This window comes from Saccopteryx bilineata, chromosome 4 (assembly GCF_036850765.1).
Source record: "Saccopteryx bilineata isolate mSacBil1 chromosome 4, mSacBil1_pri_phased_curated, whole genome shotgun sequence".
Lineage (NCBI taxonomy): Eukaryota > Metazoa > Chordata > Mammalia > Chiroptera > Emballonuridae > Saccopteryx > Saccopteryx bilineata.
Genome location: NC_089493.1, coordinates 287,977,938 through 287,995,662, shown reverse-complemented (window position 1 = coordinate 287,995,662; position 17,725 = coordinate 287,977,938). Strand labels below are relative to the sequence as shown.

Genomic DNA, 17,725 nt, shown 5'->3' with positions numbered 1-17,725 from the left:
CCGCCGGAAGTCGTAGTTTCTGAAGAGTCGCACTTGAGGCGGCCGTCCAAGCCATGAGGGAGCCGAAGAACTACAAGTCCCGGTGGGCTGAGCGCGCGAGCACTTCCGGCTCGCGCGTCCTGTCCCTTTCTCAGCCGGCGGCCGCGGGGGCACGATGAAAAGAGAGGGTGGCGCTGCCACTCCCGGGCGGGCGCGGGCGGGTGAGTGTCCGCGCGGCGCGCCCGGGTCGGGGCTCGCGCCTCGGGCTGCGCGGTGGTGCGGGGGTTAGGGGTTTCGGGGTCCGGCGAGGGGGTTGAGCCTTGGGGGGCGGGGCTGCGTCGAAACGGGGTCTCCGCTCCTGTTCCTCTCCTTGCCTGTCTGTTGGCCTGTCACTCGCTCTATTCTTTCTTTTTCTTCCTCTTTACTCATTCCTTCTTCCTGTGTTTATTGAGCGCCACTGGGTGCCCGGCACTGTTGTAGGCACCAGGAAACCGCGGAGAGTTCTTCTGGTGGATTTCTCAGCCTCGCCTCGGTTGACGCTCAGCGCCAGTCATTCCTTGCTGTACCTTGTAGAATGTTGAGCAGTATACCTGGTCTCTACCCAATAGATACCAAGTAACCTTTCTTATCCTTCGGTTGTGACAATCAAAAATGTTTACAGACATTGCCAGAAGTCTCCTGGGAGACAAAATCCTGCCCCCCTTGAGAACGGTGATCTGAAGAGGGGGAGGGACCGACAATATACAGATAAAATCATGAGGAATTGTGGTAGATGGCTATGAAGGAAAGAGAGCGCTGAAAAAGAGTACTGGAGGCTACTGAAAAGCTTGAGATGGGGGGGGGGGGCGTCTACAGCAAGCAGATTGTCCTGGAAGTTGTTGTAAGAACATGCCAAGCAGAGGAAGCAAGATGTGCAAAGGCCTGGGGGTTCTGGAGAAGATGCCTTTAGGTGGGGGTTGACCCTGGTGGGGATCTACGTCTAGCCACCCCTTTGCCCCTGACTTCAGTATGGCTAACCTGGGCCTCCCACTCTAGTAGCTGCTGGACACAGACCCTGAGTGGGTGGGAATTCCAGCTGTGCTGCTCAGAGAAGGATGTGGTGGGGACTTTCCTGAGAGCTAGGGCAGTGGTCGGCAAACTGTGGCTCGCAAGCCACATGTGGCTCTTTGGCCCCTTGAATGTGTCTCTTCCACAAAATACCACGTGCGAGTGCTACCTTGATAAGGAATGTACCTACCTAGATAGTTTAAGTTTAAAAAGTTTGGTTCTCAAAGGAAATTTCAATCGTTGTACTGTTGATATTTGGCTCTGTTGACTAATGAGTTAGCTGCTAGGGCATTGCATGTGGCACTCTAGCCCCTTGGAACAGACAGGGTGGGACTTGCAGGGAGCTAAGGAGAGGAAAGTCTTTTCTCACCCTCCCTGCCCCAAACCCAGGTCTCCCGAGCCTGCCCATCCCAACGTTTTTCCCAGTTTGGGAGAGGCCAGGCTAACAGGTAGATGAGGATTCTTACTCTAGTTGGCAACTTCCTGACTACCTGCAGGCCTCAGGCTGACTATGGGGTGGGGAACAGGCCGATTGCCATGAGGGGCCAGGGCACATCTTCAGGACAGCTGGGCCCTGCATCCCTATAGTTGGGGTTTTGGCCTGCATGGCCAGAAGATACCATAACGAGAAGATTGTTATTGCAAAATGCAGCCCTTGGGGGACCAGGCTGAGAGCATCTTGCTCAATTCTGAGATGCTTAGCAAACAATCACTGTGTTGGGGCTGGGCGGGGCACACAGATGGGGGGTGCTAGACTACAGTCCTAGGTCCCGCCCGCCGGTCCCTGGCTGGGGTTGCATGCTGAACCCATGTGAACCCGGAAACGGTTCCCTCTCTTCTTCCCTGACTTAGCTTGCATGGGCCAATCTTGTAGGTCCCCCACCGAGTTGTGTGTCAGGGCTGTAGGCCTGGCTGCTATCCGCCTCCCAGGACTTTCCAGCAGATTGCGCTGTGAGTGAGCCCTGCGAGCCCTGCATGCTTTTCTGTTCACTTCATAATGAGGGACAGGCAGACTCCTGCTCTCTCAGACTGCAGTGACAGGCGCTTAGGCACGTTGGACTCACAGGGGTTAGTGGGCTACTGGGATCCTGGCCCTGGAACTCAGACCCTGCTCAGTGGAGCCATCAGCTGTCCTCTTGACTCTGGGAACTTGCAGTGGAGGGAGCAGATGGATAGCAAGATGCAGGTCAGTGTTGGCCAGTGACTTCCCTATAAGTCCCCACCCTCCTCCCTGCCCTGTGGTGCTGAGACATGAGCCAACCTTGGGTTTCCTGAGAGCACAGAGCCTTTCCTGCTGCTGCTGGCCGAGTGCTGAAGCTCCTGCTTTGGGCTGTCTGGTCCTTGCCCTGGCCAGGTGTCCTTACCCCAAGCAGGTGGTCCCCAAGACTTCCTGCTTAGTGTGTAGACCAGCAGCAGCGCTGGAGGTGAGGCTTCTAGACATGCCACATTCACACCTCTACCTGGGGGCCTGGCCCTGCTTGGCACTGCCCATTTTTAGGAGACTCTGCCTCTGCCCCCAGAGGACAAGCTATCAGGAACCTGGTCTGGAGCACATAGCCAAGCCCCTCAAGTCACTGCAGGGGGAGAGGGGGTAACAGGACAGGGATGCTTTGGCCGAGCTCTTGGGACCCCTTATCTATCTGGACCCGAAGGGCAGTCAGAGAATGGGATGGGGGTGGTACCTGGTGGCGGTGCCAACTGCAAGGCCTGAGAGCTGACCTGAAGAGAACTGAGTCATGAAGGCTGGGAGGGCAGCACTGCAGTTGGCATTTGACAGGGCAGGTGGGGAGAGAGGAATGATGAGACAGCAGGAATAAGAGGTAGCTTGTGAGCACAGTGTGGAGACACAGGGCTCAGGAGCCCCACCCCCCAGCAAGACTCTTAGGCTGGGTTGGAGGACCACCGCCTTGCCGTGGTATGTAGGGGGGAAGACATTGCCGAATGGATGGGCCGGGTCAGGAGGGCCTGATGGAGAAGGTGCCGGAACCACTGGGACTGCGCAGTTGCCCTCTGCTGTGCTCACTTTGGGTGGGGGCAGAAAGCGTCTTCTGCCTTTTCCCCCAGTGTGGGGGCTCAGCAGCCTTCCACCCAGAGCCTTGCAGGGCTTCCAGACCACAGGATGGGCCCCCTCCTTCTACTTCCCATGGCACCGTTGGAGCAAGATGAGTGTGGTCTCCCTCCCCACCCGGAGCCCAACTTCAAGCCTGGGCCCTGCGGTACAACACGGTTGACTCCGCCACAGTAGAGGTAGATGGGGCTCATGGCTGCAGACTGCTGCCAGTCCCAGCAGTGGGAAGACCGCTGGAGGGGCGCTTGCTGATGTGGCCACAACGTTGTGCCGCAGTAGAACACCTCTTCCGGCTATGCTCAGGGTCTCTAATCTCTCCCCTGTCCTACGGGCACGCCAGGTCCTGGCCACTGCTCCTGGGAGACCCCAGACTCTCTCCTCTGGGGAGTAGAGCAGTTGGAGACCTGGGATGATTTGTACTATGCCTTCTCCCTGCCACCAACCCCTGAAACCTGAGTAACACAGTTGGGGAGCAGGGGGGGCATCCTTTGTTTTTAGGGTGGGTGACCTGCCTACAGTTAAGAGTTGGCTCCTCTCTCTTGGCCCCTCCTCCCCTGCCTAGAACGGGTTTTCTCTGTGCGACAAGACTTGTGAGGAGTTGGGCTCCAGGTACATCAATCACCCAACAGGTTCTCTAGGCCCTGGTCAGCAAACCACGGCTCACGAGCCACAGGCGGCTCTTTGGCCCCTTGGAGTGTTTAGCAAAGGCCAGCTTAGGAGTCCCCTAATTAAGTTAATAACAATGTATCTACCTATATAGTTTAAGTTTAAAAAATTTAGCTCTCAAAAGAAATTTCAATCGTTGTACTGTTGATATTTGGCTCTGTTGACTAATGAGTTTGCCAACCACTGCTCTAGGGCATGGCCAGTGTCTCTGCCATCTCTGCCATCCTGGCAGGAAATAGACATGTGACTTGGTCACTCTGTGTGTGCCCAGCCTTGGTCCCAGGGACATTTGACTCTCGGACCTAGAGGAGCAGACAGAGCATGGGACGGGGGCACTTTGCACCTTGGTCTGAGCTGGGTGGGCATTTCCAAAGGGTTTGAGCCTTGAAGGAAGGTAAAACTGAATACCAGTTGCCTGCCCGCACCCAGGACTGCCTCTCTTCTTCAGACCTGTCACACCTGGGATGAGAGGAAGGGGCGATTTTGCCGGAGTGGACCTGCCCTTTTTGGTGTTGGTGAGGTGGAAGTGTGCCTCATGATGGACTGGCCAGAGCAAGCCTGCTGCGTGGAGCAGCCCTGGCCAGCTGACAGGGGCCTGGCCACCATCTCTAAAGCCCCCACTTTGTGCTCCACCCACAGGGGACGCTGCCAGAGGACCCTGGATGCCGCTCTAGAGCATGAGCTCGGGCAAAAGCTCCTGGTACAACCGCTTCTCTGGGGGACCTACCAATCTTCCCACCCCAGACACTGCCACTGGGGTAAGGGGCACCCCGTGGGTAAGGTCTGTCTGCCCTTTGTGCTTATCCTACAGGCCCAGGATCCCCCAGCATGCTTCCAGAGCAGTCCCTCCCCTGCCTGGAGGTCCCGAGGGTGGGCTGTGATGTGTGTGTGGGTGGTGTGTCCATGATGCACGCACATGATGCGTTAGGGTTAAAGTGTGCCCGTGTGTGTCCACATGCGTCCACACATGCGTCCATGTCCTCTCTGAAGTCAAGGCCAAGTCTCATCAGTTCTCTTTCCAGACTAGGATGGAAACGACCTTCGGGCCCGCCTTTTCGGCTGTCACCACTATCACGAAAGGTGAGCCTGTGAGCCCAGGCCAGCCACGTGAGGCAAGCACCTGGGCACCCCTAACTCTACCAGGGCCTGGGGGGCCCATCTTGGTGGGGTGGGGAGTGGGAGCTGGCATTGGAGAGTGGACAACTTGGCTCAGCCCGCGCCCCCCCTTCAAGCTAGGCAGGAGTCCGCCATCCTGCTCCCTGTGGCTCTGCTCTTGTCGCTGTGTTCTCCCCTGCCCTGGCATCACTGTGCCCCTTCTCCCTGGTGCCTTGCTCATCACCTCTCCAGGGACGGCTGTCCCAACTTCCCTGGCACCCCTTGCACATCTGTCCCTTGTCACAGTGACACCTGCTCAGCCGTGCCCCAGGCTCCCAGCAGCCTCCAGGTTTGGACTTGGGTAGGAGATAGGAAGTGCTGATGGATCCTTTTTCAGGTCTGGCCCCACAGCTGCGGCTCCTGTGCTGTGTTTCAAGAAGGTCATGAGGAATTCGTACATGAGGGCATGACCTCCTTCCCAAAGTCACAAGAGTGGAGGGCCCCTCCTGTCAGGGCCAGGGTATGGGGTGGTTTGTTCATTTGCTTTTTTGGCACTTGGCTCCTCATAGGAGCATACCAGCTGCTGATTGGTTTGTTTTTTTTTAAAGAGAAGGACAGAGAGAGAGAGAAGGGAGGAGAAGTAGGAAGCATCAACTCCCCTGTGTGCCTTAACCAGGAAAGCTAGGATTTTGAACTCAGTGTTCCAGGTCAACACTTTATCCACTGTGCTACCACAGGTCAGGCTGCTGATAGGTTTTTAAATTGCTTTCCCTGGTTTCTTCTGGATGCACATGGCAGTGTAGTCACAGGGCCATGTTATACACCTGCTAACACCAGCTCCTCTTTGTCACTGGGTGATACCATTAAGGGCTCTGAAAGAGTCCTTCTTTTTTTCTTTTCTTTTTTTTTTTTTAAAGGTTAGAGGAGGGGAGATAGTGAGGAAGACTCCCATATGTGCCTGACCGGGATCCACCCAGCAATCTCATCTGGGGCTGATGTTTGAGTACAAAGTTATTCTTAGTGGCCTGACCTGTGGTGGCGCAGTGGATAAAGCGTCGACCTGGAAATGCTGAGGTCGCTGGTTCGAAACCCTGGGCTTGCCTGGTCAAGGCACATATGGGAGTTGATGCTTCCAGCTCCTCCCCCCTCTCTCTCTCTCTCTCTCTCTCTCTCTCTCTCTCTCTCTCTCTCTCCTCTCTAAAATGAATAAATAAAATAAAAATTAAAAAAAAAAAAAAAAAAACAAAAACAAAAACAAAGTTATTCTTAGCCCCTGGCGCCAATACACTCGGATCAACCAAGCCATCCTCAGCGTTGGGGCCATGCTTGAACCAGCCAAACCACTGGCTGTGGGAAGGGAAGAGGGAGAGAAGGAGAGGGAGGGGGAGAGAAGCAGATGATTGCCACCTGTGTGCCCTGACCAGGAATCAAACCCAGAACATCCATATGCTGGGTTGATGGTGCTATCCACTGAGCTACCGGCCAGGGCCCTTCTTTTCTTCTTAGATATATATGTATATATTTTGTATTTTTCTGAAGTGAGAAGCAGGGAAGCAGAGAGACAGAATCCCACATGCGCCCGACTAGGATCCACCCGGCATGCCCACCAGGGGGCGATGCTCTGCCCATCTGGGGCGTTGCTCTGTTGCAACCAGAGCCATTCTAGCACCTGAGGCAGAGGCCATGGAGCCATTCTCAGCACCCAGGCCAACTTTACTCCAATGGAGCCTTGGCTGCAGGAAAGGAAGAGAGAGAAAGAGAGAGAAAGGAGAGGGGGAAGTGTAGAGAAGCAGATTGGCACTTCTCCTGTGTGCCCTGACCAGGAATCGAACCTGGGACTTCCACACGCTGGGCTGATGCTCTACCACTGAGCTAAATGGCCAGGGTCTCTTCTTAGACTTTTTTTTGAAATGAATATCATCCTAATCTTTTCACTCAAGTAACTTTCTAATCCCTCATCTACCCGTAGTGATGGCACAGCCTTGTCACAACAGTTGAAAGCTCCCAGGCAGTGAATGACAGGGGCCTATTTTGCCCTTGTCCCACCCAGCTACCCCTTCATTGGTAGGGCTGGGTCAGAGCTGGCCATCAACAGTTGCCTTGTCTGGCTTTTCTCATTACAGATGGGTGAGGCCCAGTCACAGGGTAGCCTGTTGAAACCTGTATCTTATGTATTTTTTTTTTTTTTTTTTTTTTTTTTTTTTACAGGGACAGAGAGAGAGTCAGATAGAGGGATAGATAGGGACAGCCAGACAGGATCGGAGAGAGATGAGAACCATCAATCATCAGTTTTTCGTTGCGACACCGTAGTTGTTCATTGATTGCTTTCTCATATGTGCCTTGACCGCGGGCCTTCAGCAGACTGAGTAACCCCTCACTTGAGCCAGTGACCTTGGGTCCATGCTAGTGAGCTTTTTGCTCAAGCCAGATGAGCCCGCACTCAAGCTGGCAACCCCTGGGGTCTCGAACCTGGGTCCTTCCGCATCCCAGTCCGATGCTCTATACACTGCGCCACCGCCTGGTCAGGCGAAACCTGTATCTTAAACCCAGGCCTTTGGAGCTGGTTGTTGTGACATCTGGGCCTAGCTTGGGCATGAGGCCAATAGTGACCACTCCTAGCTTCTGGCTGCCGCCTGCAGGGTTGTGAGAGAGGCTCTCTGGCTTCCATGTGGACCCCTGACCAGTGCCTTCTTAGGGAAGTCAGGGTGGTAGGCGGTAGGAGAAGGACGCAGGCCTCCAGCAGCCTTCCCTGGAGGAAGCAAGAAGGCATGTGGCCAGTCTCAGGTTGTGGCCAAGCCAGGGGAGGAGGTGGAAACAAGTGGCCCTAGAGCCCCGGCTGTGTCCTGGCCTCTCCACATGCCAACTGAGAGGTTTCAGACCTCTCCCTGCCTCAGTTTCCTTTGTGAACTCTGGCTGTCAGAGATCCCACCTGCCAGGGTTTCCTTGGGGGTCAGATAAGATGATGTCCCAGCTCCTTCTAGGTAACCTCAGGTGTTAGCCTCGAGCCTCAGCTGGGCAAAGTGTCCCCAGGGTCGGGCTGGGCCTGGGAGCTGGTTGTGGAGGCTGAGAGAGAACCCTTCCCCAACCCTGCTGCCTTGGTACTGGGAGGACTGAGAGCTAGTAACGGTCTACAGAGCAGGCCAGGGCTCTCGTTGGAGGCATGAGGCCAGTTCATGCTGTGCCCTGCTTAGGCACCTGCCCAGGATAGGGTATTTCCCAGTTGCCCCCCAGCCAAGTTCCCATCAAATCCAGAAGGAGGCGGTGGGAGCCAGCATATGCAAGGAGGCTCTCCAGAGAGGGCTAGCCAGATGTCCAGCCCAGTCTCTGGCCCCCTGTCTTCTCCAGTAAGTCAGGCCTCCCCTGTGGCCCACACTCATGGCATGCTGGCCTTCTTTTCTTGGCAGCGGATGGGACCAGCACATACAAACAGCACCGCAGGACGCCCTCCTCCTCCAGCACCCTTGCCTACTCCCCTCGGGATGAGGAGGACAGCATGGTAGGTCTGGGCCACACCGACACCTCCCCACCCCACAGGAGCCTCCCACTATGCCTGCCCTCCCAAGGCCAGGTCCCAGGAGAAGCTGAAGGTCAGTCAGAAGCTCAGCTTCAAGGAGCCCTGAGCTACAGTCTGTAGTGGGAAGTGAGTTGGTAGGACTGGGGGCTCGAGTACTGAGGCTGTATTGTGTGGGAGAAGTGGCCATCAGGGACTGCTGAGCCAGAGGCTGTGGTGTGTTTGGCTTCATCTTGAGTGGGTAGCAGCCACAGAAAGTTCAGTCAGGAGATTAACAAGATCAATCCCTATTTTTTAAGCTCCTGTGGCTGTCTGGGTAAAGGATGAGGGGTGCGTTGCAGGTAGAGGCAGGAGGCCTGAGAAGGGACTGCTGATAAAGGAGATAGGCCCCAGCAGATGGGGAAATGAGGACAGGCCCAACTGTGGGGTCAGCAGAGAGGGCCTGTCCTAACTGTGGGGAAGCCAGAGAGTCCCCTATTGCTGGCTCTGCTGAGTGAGAAAAGGGTTTGAGGCATAGTAGGGGCCGGCTGTCGGTGCCCAGGCCATGTGGAGTCATAGGGGACACACTCTGCCTGTCTGTCCATTGGTTCTTGTCACTGGGCTCCAGGCCTGCCCGGGAAGCAAGAACTGGTTCAGCTGGGGTTGGGGAGACATGAGCACACTTGATCCCTCCCACTGTTGAATGGTCCTGTACTCTGCTTTCTGCTTTCCCTTGGTGGTGGCCCCTGACAGAATCTCCTGGTTCTCCTGCCCTCCCAGCTTCTTAGGACCAAAGGCTTCTCTCTTCATGCTGGGCTGCCAGGGCTTTGCTTCATATATAATAGAAAACCGAGGCCCTGGCCGGTTGGCCAGTGGTAGAGCGTCGGCCTGGTGTGCAGGAGTCCCAGGTTTGATTCCTGGCCAGGGCACACAGGAGAAGCACCCATCTGCTTCTCCACCCCTCCCCCTCTCCTTCCTCTCTGTCTCTCTCTTCCCCTCCCACAGCCAAGGCTCCATTGGAGCAAAGTTGGCTGAGAAGCTGAGGATGGCTCTATGGTCTCTGCCTCAGGCGCTAGAATGGCTCTGGTTGCAACAGAGCAACACCCCAGATGGGCAGAGCATCGCCCCCTGGTGGGCGTGCCGGGTGGATCCCAGTCGGGCGCATGTGGGAGTCTGTCTGATTGCCTCCCCGTTTCCAACTTCAGAAAAATACCAAAAAAAAAAAAAAAAAATAGAAAACCATTTTTTGGGTTTTTTTTAGGTGAGGCAGACTCCCACATGCACCCCAACCAGGATCCACCTGGCAACTCCATCTTGAGCCGATGCTTGAGTACTGAGCTATTTTTAGTGCCTGAGGCTGATGTGCTCCATTGGAGCCATACTTAGCGCCTGGGGCCATGATTAAACCAATTGAGCCACTGGCTGCGGGAGGGGAAGAGGAAGAGAAGAGAGTGAGGGGTTGGAGAAGCAGATGGGCACTTCTCCTGTGTGCCCTGACCAGCAATAGAACCCAGGACATCTGTATGCTGGTCCAGTGCTCTAACCATTGAGCCATTGGCCAGGGCCAGAAAACAGTTCTTATAATTACTTGAGCAAACATCTTCATGTGCCAGGCACTGCACATGAAGGACAAATCACATAATATGCCTCACTTTCTCCAGCTCGCCCTGCTTCAGGTCCTCACAACCCCTGACTAGCCCATGGGAGTGTGACTGGGATCAGAGGCCCACCCTCCCGCCGGGGCCTCCAAGGAAGCGAACTCCTTATGTGAGTGTGGTTGTGATCCTGGCGCTTGGTGGCTTGAAGGAGGTAAAAATGTGCTGTGAGGCCGCTGAGACCATGGCCATCTGCCTGGCTTCTTTCTCTGGTGCCTGCTGGGCCCCCCCCAGGCTGCCCCTGCAACTTCCCTGGGTGACTGGCAATGTCAGCTCCCTCGGTCACGAGGGCAGGCAGGCAAGCAGGGGAAAGTGGAGCCAGGCCGGGCTGGCTTGCTTGGCCCAGGTCCTGTCTGGACCTGCTCTTGCCCTCTGGTTTCCACTGCTGCCCGTGGCGATGGTTTGACTCACTTCCTCTGACTTTCCCCTTGTTTCTCATGTGGCATTTCCATGCAGACTTGCTGTGAGGGACGCTGTGAAGGGAGGTGGGCACAGCCTTGGGGAGGTACTGTCTGGCATACCAGGGACACAGGGGACTCTGCTGTCCTCACTTGGACAAGCCGGGTCCTGAAACTGACTGGGCCTCTGCAGAGCTGCCACCACCTAGCTAAGTCCCTCTCTCCCTCCGGGTGGTCCAATACCCTGGACTAGTGGGGAGGGGATGGTTCCAGTAGCCCCCACACCCACAGAGACTCAAAGGCAGCTGGGCCCCAGAGAAGCTGGGACCAGGAGGGGCTTGTGGAGGCACGGGGTTTGTGGCTTACAAATAAGGCATCCGAGCACGAGGGGAGCGTGGGAGTAATGCTGTTAAAGGGTCTCTTCTGGAGGGTTCCAGGCCTGAAGAGGAGGATAGTCCCCCACCCCAGGAATCCCCCAAACCCTCATCTTGGGTGGCTCTGGCAGAGGCAGGCACCAATGAGGTCCATCCTGCACCAGAAGCCTGGCCAGGGTTCAGTGGGGGTGTCCCTGCCTTCCCTGGCAGCTGCACCTGGTGGACACCTGGAGCCTCTCATGGTCAGCCCTTCATTCCCTTTGCTCCAGCAGTCAGGGGCTGCAGCTGCCCTGGGATTGGCTGCTGGAGATGCCCCCTCCGCAGTCCACATTCCCTCATGGGAAGCAGGAAGCAGACTTAGCGTGTCCTTGCAGAATTGAATAGCAGGAAGTCTCTCCATTTACACAAAGAAAGTTGGCAGATGTGAGCGGGTGGCTTAGCAAGCCCCGGACTGCTGGGCAGGAGGGGCCCTGGGCATTGCACTGGCTTCTCACACACACACCACAGCCCTTGCAGCCTGAGTGAGCACCCACTAGGATGGGGTGGCCCTGGGGGGCCCACTGCCCTCAGTGTACACAGGGGCTTGTCTGCACCACCCCCCTGGTTGATGGGCGCCTGTCTCCATGCTGCAGCCCCCCATCAGCACTCCACGCCGCTCTGACTCGGCCATCTCTGTCCGCTCCCTGCACTCCGAGTCCAGTATGTCTCTGCGTTCCACGTTCTCACTGCCTGAGGAGGAGGAGGAGCCGGTAGGTGTGGTGGCCAGAGGGTGGGCTCAGTGCATACAGCTGCAAGGTACCCTCACTGTGCCGGGGCAGGTCGGAGGGGCACTTTCCCCTTGGGCACAATGAGGGAGTGATGCGGCCCCATCAGGGGCCCCCATTTTCTCTGGTCCCCATCAGGGACTCCAGGCCAGGTTCCCTGGGCTGTTCTTCCTACTCCCCGCCCAGAGGGTGCCTAGGGACCAGCTTCAGGGACCTTTCTTGTTGCCAGCCCAGGTAGAGGGGAGGTGTGGGCAGGATCAGGGCACGCCTGGAGGGGTCCTCCCTGGTTGGGCGCCCTCAAGTTCAGGTCCAGCAGGCTTCTCTTAGGACATATCCCAGCTGCAGTGACCCCTCGAGTAGGCAGCCCAGGCCTGTAGGGGGTGGGGCTGGGTCCACCACCTCTGTCCGCACCCCTGGGCCTACCCTCACCCCCTGCTTGGTCTAGGAGCCCCTGGTGTTTGCCGAGCAGCTCTCGGTGAAGCTGTGCTGCCAGCTCTGCTGCAGTGTGTTCAAGGACCCAGTGATCACCACGTGCGGGGTGAGCCTCCTGTCCCCCCCGGACCTGTGCGCCTCCATGGGCGGGGTGGTGGAGCCCGGCTCTTGGGTGCCCTCTGCAGTGGACATGGGGTGGCGGTTGACTGCTGGTGCACCCCAACTCTACCCATTGTCTCCACAGCATACTTTCTGTCGAAGATGTGCCTTGAAGTCAGGTAGGGCCCTTTCAGACCCGGACCTGGCCACCTTGTTCCCCCAGCTAGGCAGGAGGCCTCTCAGGGAGGTCCCAGCCCAGTCCAAGCACTGATCATGCCCCTGGCTGCACGGCGGCTTCTCCTTAGTCCTGCACAGAGTGTCTCTGCTGTGGGTGGCAGTGGCCCCTGGGTACACTTGGGCCAGGCTCAAGATGTGGACAAGCAGAGCAGTAAGAGCCACCACTTGGGGCTCCCCAGGCCCCGCACGCGCTCCCTCTGGGGGAGGCCGCCCTCACTCTCAAGGCTGCTGCTGCCTTGCAGTCTGGCCAAGGTGCCTTTGGAGCCCTCCAGGCACCCCTGCTGGCCCAGGGCTGGGTCCTCTTCTGCTCTGTCCCCAGCTCCTTTGGCCCTGTCCCACTCTCTCAGGTCGTCTGAGAGGCCTCCATTCACCAGGGCTCATTCTGATGGCCTGACCATGTAACCCTTCCCGGTCTGAGCACCATAGAGGGGCAAACAGATGAGTGGATCGAGCACTGACAGGCCAGCCCACCAGCTGTGGGAGCAGGTCCCGGGCTGCTCACCAGAGAACAGCCCTCTGCCTGCAGAGCCTAGCCACAGCGCCCTGGGCAGAGCTGCCGGGGTGGGGCTGGCTGTGGGAACAGGTCCCGGGCTGCTCACCAGAGAACAGCCCTCTGCCTGCAGAGCCTAGCCACAGCGCCCTGGGCAGAGCTGCCGGGGGGGGGCTGGCTGGGGGCCACAGGGTCAGCATGTCCTCCCCTCCAGAGAAGTGTCCCGTGGACAATGCCAAGCTGACAGTGGTGGTGAACAACATTGCCGTGGCCGAGCAGATCGGGGAGCTGTGCATCCACTGCAGGCATGGCTGTCGGGCAGTGGGGAGTGGGAAACCCACCGTCTTTGAGGTGGACCCCCGAGGATGCCCCTTCACCATTAAGCTCAGTGCCCGGAAGTAAGTGCCCCCCTCGGCCCCTAGCTCCCCATCAGTCAGAGGTGCTAAAAACAGGACTCCTGGGGATTCATTCAGCTGTGCCGTGTCCTGCCTCCTCCAGGGACCACGAGAGCAGCTGTGACTACAGGCCTGTGCGGTGCCCCAACAACCCTAGCTGCCCTCCCCTTCTCAAGATGAACCTGGAGGCCCACCTCAAGGAGTGCGAGCACATCAAGTGTCCCCACTCCAAGTACGGGTGAGTGGGCGGGGGTGGGCTCGAGGGGGCTCCCCGGGGGCAGGGGCAGGTGGGCAGGGGGGCGGGTGGTCCTGGGCTGGCATTCACAGTCCCTCCTTCAGCAAACCTTTGTTGAGATCCACCTGCGTGCCAGGCACTGGGGAGACAGCCAGGGTCCCTGGGGAGATGGACCTTAGCAGAAGCCACACCGTCGACTATGTAATTACAAACTGAGGTACAGGTGCCGCGAAGGAGAGAGCTGAGCCCCAGGGAGCAAAGGGGTCAGCGGTTGGGGAGCTGGGGGTGGTCAGGGAAGGTGTAAGATGAAAACTAATGAATGTGTGGGCATAAGCCAGGTGAAGTCCAGGGCAGGGCTTTGACAGCTGGACCAGCAGGGGTGGACTTGAGCAAATGGCCAGAGTTGGGAGCAGAGGGAGGCGGATGGGAAAAGAGCCAGGCTGATGAGGGGCATGGAGGGGCCCTTGAAGAGCTTTGTGCGGGAACAGGTGATTGGATATCCCTTGCAACATGGCCCACTGGGTGCTGGTGGGAGAATGACAATGGGCGGGCTTGCAGGTGTGGAGAGGATGGTGGCCCATCTGGGTGCAGTGGGCACAGAAGTGGGATTCAAGAGGGATTCTTGGGGGTCAGGGAGGCAGAGGGAAGGGTCCCACTGGACTGGCAGGTGAGCAAGGGAGCAGGCAGCTGTCCTGTCCCTTCAGATGCACATTCATCGGGAACCAGGACACATATGAGACGCACCTGGAAACCTGCCGCTTTGAGAGCCTGAAGGAGTTCCTGCAGCAGACAGATGACCGCTTCCACGAGATGCACGTGGCGCTGGCCCAGAAGGACCAGGAGATCGCCTTCCTGCGCTCTATGCTGGGCAAGCTCTCAGAGAAGATCGACCAGCTGGAGAAGAGCCTGGAGCTCAAGTTCGGTGAGAGCCCAGCTTGGAGATGGTGCTGGTGAAGCTCCTCCTCCTGGCCCCTCACACCCTCTCCCCTGCCACTCAGATGTCCTGGATGAAAACCAGAGTAAGCTGAGCGAGGACCTCATGGAGTTCCGGAGGGACGCATCCATGTTGAATGTGAGCAGGCGCGGGACAGATCCAGGAAGGCTGGGTGGGGTGGGGGACACAGGACTGTCCCGAGGGCTGGGCTGCGGCAGGATTAGTTGTCTGTGCCGGGGAAGGCTGCTGCTGTGCCTGCCCTGTCCCAGAGCTCAGGATGGTGGCAGGGGGACTGTGGAGCCATAGCCACCATGCCCTCCACTCTTGGCCTTGCAGGATGAGTTGTCCCACATCAACGCACGGCTGAACATGGGCATCCTAGGATGTGAGTATGGGCCCACTGCTGCCCCCACCACTGTCTCCCGGCCCCCCCCCATTTCCCTCACCAACCCCCACTTTCTCTGCAGCCTATGACCCACAGCAGATCTTTAAGTGTAAAGGGACCTTTGTGGGCCACCAGGGCCCCGTCTGGTGTCTCTGCGTCTACTCCATGGGGGACCTACTCTTCAGTGGCTCCTCTGACAAGACCATCAAGGTAGGTGGGGTCCTGCTTAGTTGGGCTCTGCAGCCTGGCAGGGTGGTGGGTGGGTACCGCCCATGGGCAGGTCTTCCTCTCATAGGCAGGGCTTTCTCTCTGAGTTTGGCTTGCTTCCTCATTCCCACAATGCCACCCTTGGCACCTGATTAATCTTGCTGGACCCACCCTGACCCTGGTCTGTGCAGGTATGGGACACATGTACCACCTACAAGTGCCAGAAGACTCTGGAGGGCCATGATGGCATTGTGCTGGCGCTCTGCATCCAGGGGTGAGTGCAAGCCTGCGTGTATCCACTGATCACGGGCCCATATGGAGCCGGGCCTATGAGACCCCATGCTGCTACTCGATGGGTTGGGAACTCAACCTTTGTAGCCATATTTCCACACTTAGCTGTGTTTTCCTCTTCTGTGAGGCGGCACCGGTGACCTTACATGCAAGGTGGGATCTTGGATGGTAGCACGCGGCCCTCCATCTCTGACATTGTACATTCACAAAGCATAGTCCTGGCCCTGGGTGCCTCAGGCAGCCAGAGGACAGAATGGGACATCACAGAGTGGAGACGGGACTGCACTGTCACTGACCTGGGCGTAACTGGGAATAGGACTGCAGAGCAGCTGGGCCAGCCACCTCCTTGCCCCAGGGTAGACCCTTCTAGACTTTCCCTCCTGTCTTGTGTCCTGAGGTTTTGTATTGTGGGCATGAGTGAGTGACTGTGTGCCAGCAGTGCTAATGGGGCGATTATCTCTCAGCTCATCTGTCAGACACATGCCAGACAGGGACCAGGGTTTGGACTTCCACTTCCAGCATCCTCTCACTGAGACCGGAATCCTCAGACTGAGCTAAGGAAGCAGCAGTAGCTTTGGCAGTGCCCCAAGCTGCTGATTCCTGGTGCCCAGTGCTACCTTAGCCTGCAGGGCAGTGTCAGTGAGGACAGTGGCTCCTCCTGCCCTGACATGTTAGCTTTGCTTCCCCAGGTGCAAGCTCTACAGTGGCTCAGCAGACTGCACCATCATTGTGAGTAGGGCCTGCGAAGGGGGCCAGGTGGCATCAGTATCTGGGAGCCCCAAGCACACCGTGCCACTGGGTCCTGGGCTCAGGGCTGCAGGACTGGTCCCTGAGGCTTCCTGTCCTCCCACCCACCAGGTGTGGGATATCCAGAACCTGCAGAAGGTGAACACGATCCGGGCCCATGACAACCCGGTGTGCACGCTGGTCTCTTCACACAACATGCTTTTTAGTGGCTCCCTGAAGGCCATCAAGGTCAGGCAATGTGGTTATGTGCATGTGCCAGGCATTGGGGGTGCTGGATGCCTGGCCACCCAGCCCATGATCACAGCCATCCCCACAGGTGTGGGACATTGTGGGCACTGAGCTGAAGCTGAAGAAGGAGCTAACAGGCCTCAACCACTGGGTGCGGGCCCTGGTGGCTGCCCAGAGCTACCTGTACAGTGGCTCCTACCAGACAATCAAGGTACTCCAGTGCCATGCTCCTGGTGACAGGCCTCTTCTGTCATTGCCCTGTCCCTTCCCCACTTAGGCAGGGACACCCTCACACACACCCTGAGTGGTGGGTGGGTTGCCCGTGGTGTCTGAAGCCTCAGAGGCCCTGGGAATGACTCACCTGGCCTGGGACCAAGTGGCCTGTGCTTGCCCATAGATCTGGGACATACGGACCCTCGACTGCATCCACGTCCTACAGACATCTGGTGGCAGTGTATACTCTATCGCTGTGACGAATCACCACATTGTCTGTGGCACCTATGAGAACCTCATCCACGTAAGGGTAGACACCTAAGGGCAAGGCCTGACCCTGGGCCCCTGTCCTCTGTCTGTGTCCCTGAGCTGCCTGTGCCATCACCTTAGGTATGGGACATTGAGTCCAAGGAGCAGGTGCGAACCCTGACCGGCCATGTTGGTACCGTGTATGCCCTGGCGGTCATCTCTACGCCAGACCAGACCAAAGTCTTCAGTGCTTCCTATGATCGCTCTCTCAGGGTCCGTGCTGGCCTGGGGACAGTGGGAGGCTCAGGGCAGGTGGCCAGGCCTGGGTGGGTCCTCATGTCTCATGTACCCCCAGGTCTGGAGTATGGACAACATGATCTGCACACAGACCCTGCTGCGTCACCAGGGCAGTGTAACTGCACTGGCTGTGTCCCGGGGCCGGCTCTTCTCAGGGGCTGTGGACAGCACTGTGAAGGTCAGTGCTTTGGCTTGAGCCACCCAAAGGGGCTAGCTGCACATGTGAGGCAGGGGTTGAGGGTGAGGAGCCAGCGGTGCTGGCAGGTGGCAGTGGAGGGCAGGTGTAAATGACAGTGGTGTTGGGGCAGGATGGCTAAAGGAACACCTGAAACAAAGCCCTTCTTCTGCAGGTTTGGACTTGCTAACAGAATCCAGGCCAGGTCTTGGCTTCTTCTGGGCCCACCTTAAGCCTATGCAAGCCAGGCTTGGCCACATGGGTGGTCTCAGAGTCTCTGTCTACCCCTTTGGAGATAGGCGGACAGGCTCAGCTGACCAGGCAAGTGCCCACCAAATCCTTCACCCAGCGAGCCTCCTTCTCTGGCTCTGTCATCATTGCTGCCAGGACAGTACACAGCCCTCTGTCTACACTTCAGGTATAATGCTTGCCTGGTCCACCCTCCATCCCCATTCCTGATGGACTACAGGGCCTTTTTACTCACCTTTTCTATTTTTTTTAGACTGTACATAGATTTGATTACTTCCCGATTGAAATAAATGCTGCACAGACTGTGGCTGTGAGTGGGGATGGTC

At 57.5% G+C, this 17,725-nt stretch overlaps 1 protein-coding gene across 5 annotated transcripts; it reads left to right on the top strand.

Annotated features, from left to right (window-relative positions):
* The first annotated feature begins 63 nt into the window (after nt 1-63).
* On the top strand, nt 64-17,706 carry TRAF7 (TNF receptor associated factor 7). Of its 5 annotated transcripts, none has more exons than XM_066275240.1 (21): nt 64-200; nt 4,400-4,518; nt 4,783-4,840; nt 8,260-8,351; nt 11,405-11,521; nt 11,982-12,074; nt 12,213-12,246; nt 13,009-13,192; nt 13,293-13,421; nt 14,129-14,346; nt 14,423-14,496; nt 14,695-14,743; nt 14,826-14,953; nt 15,142-15,224; nt 15,931-15,970; nt 16,100-16,216; nt 16,305-16,427; nt 16,614-16,733; nt 16,820-16,951; nt 17,034-17,153; nt 17,326-17,706. In XM_066275240.1, exons 2-21 carry the CDS (start codon nt 4,438-4,440, stop codon nt 17,338-17,340), a joined length of 2,007 nt encoding a protein of 668 aa, XP_066131337.1. In that variant the 5' UTR covers nt 64-200; nt 4,400-4,437; the 3' UTR covers nt 17,341-17,706. The 5 variants fall into 5 exon arrangements, with proteins under 5 accessions (XP_066131337.1, XP_066131336.1, XP_066131338.1 ...); XM_066275239.1 differs by having other exon boundaries at nt 13,293-13,427; XM_066275241.1 differs by lacking the exon at nt 8,260-8,351 and having other exon boundaries at nt 4,400-4,541; nt 13,293-13,427.
* The last annotated feature ends 19 nt before the right edge of the window (nt 17,707-17,725 follow it).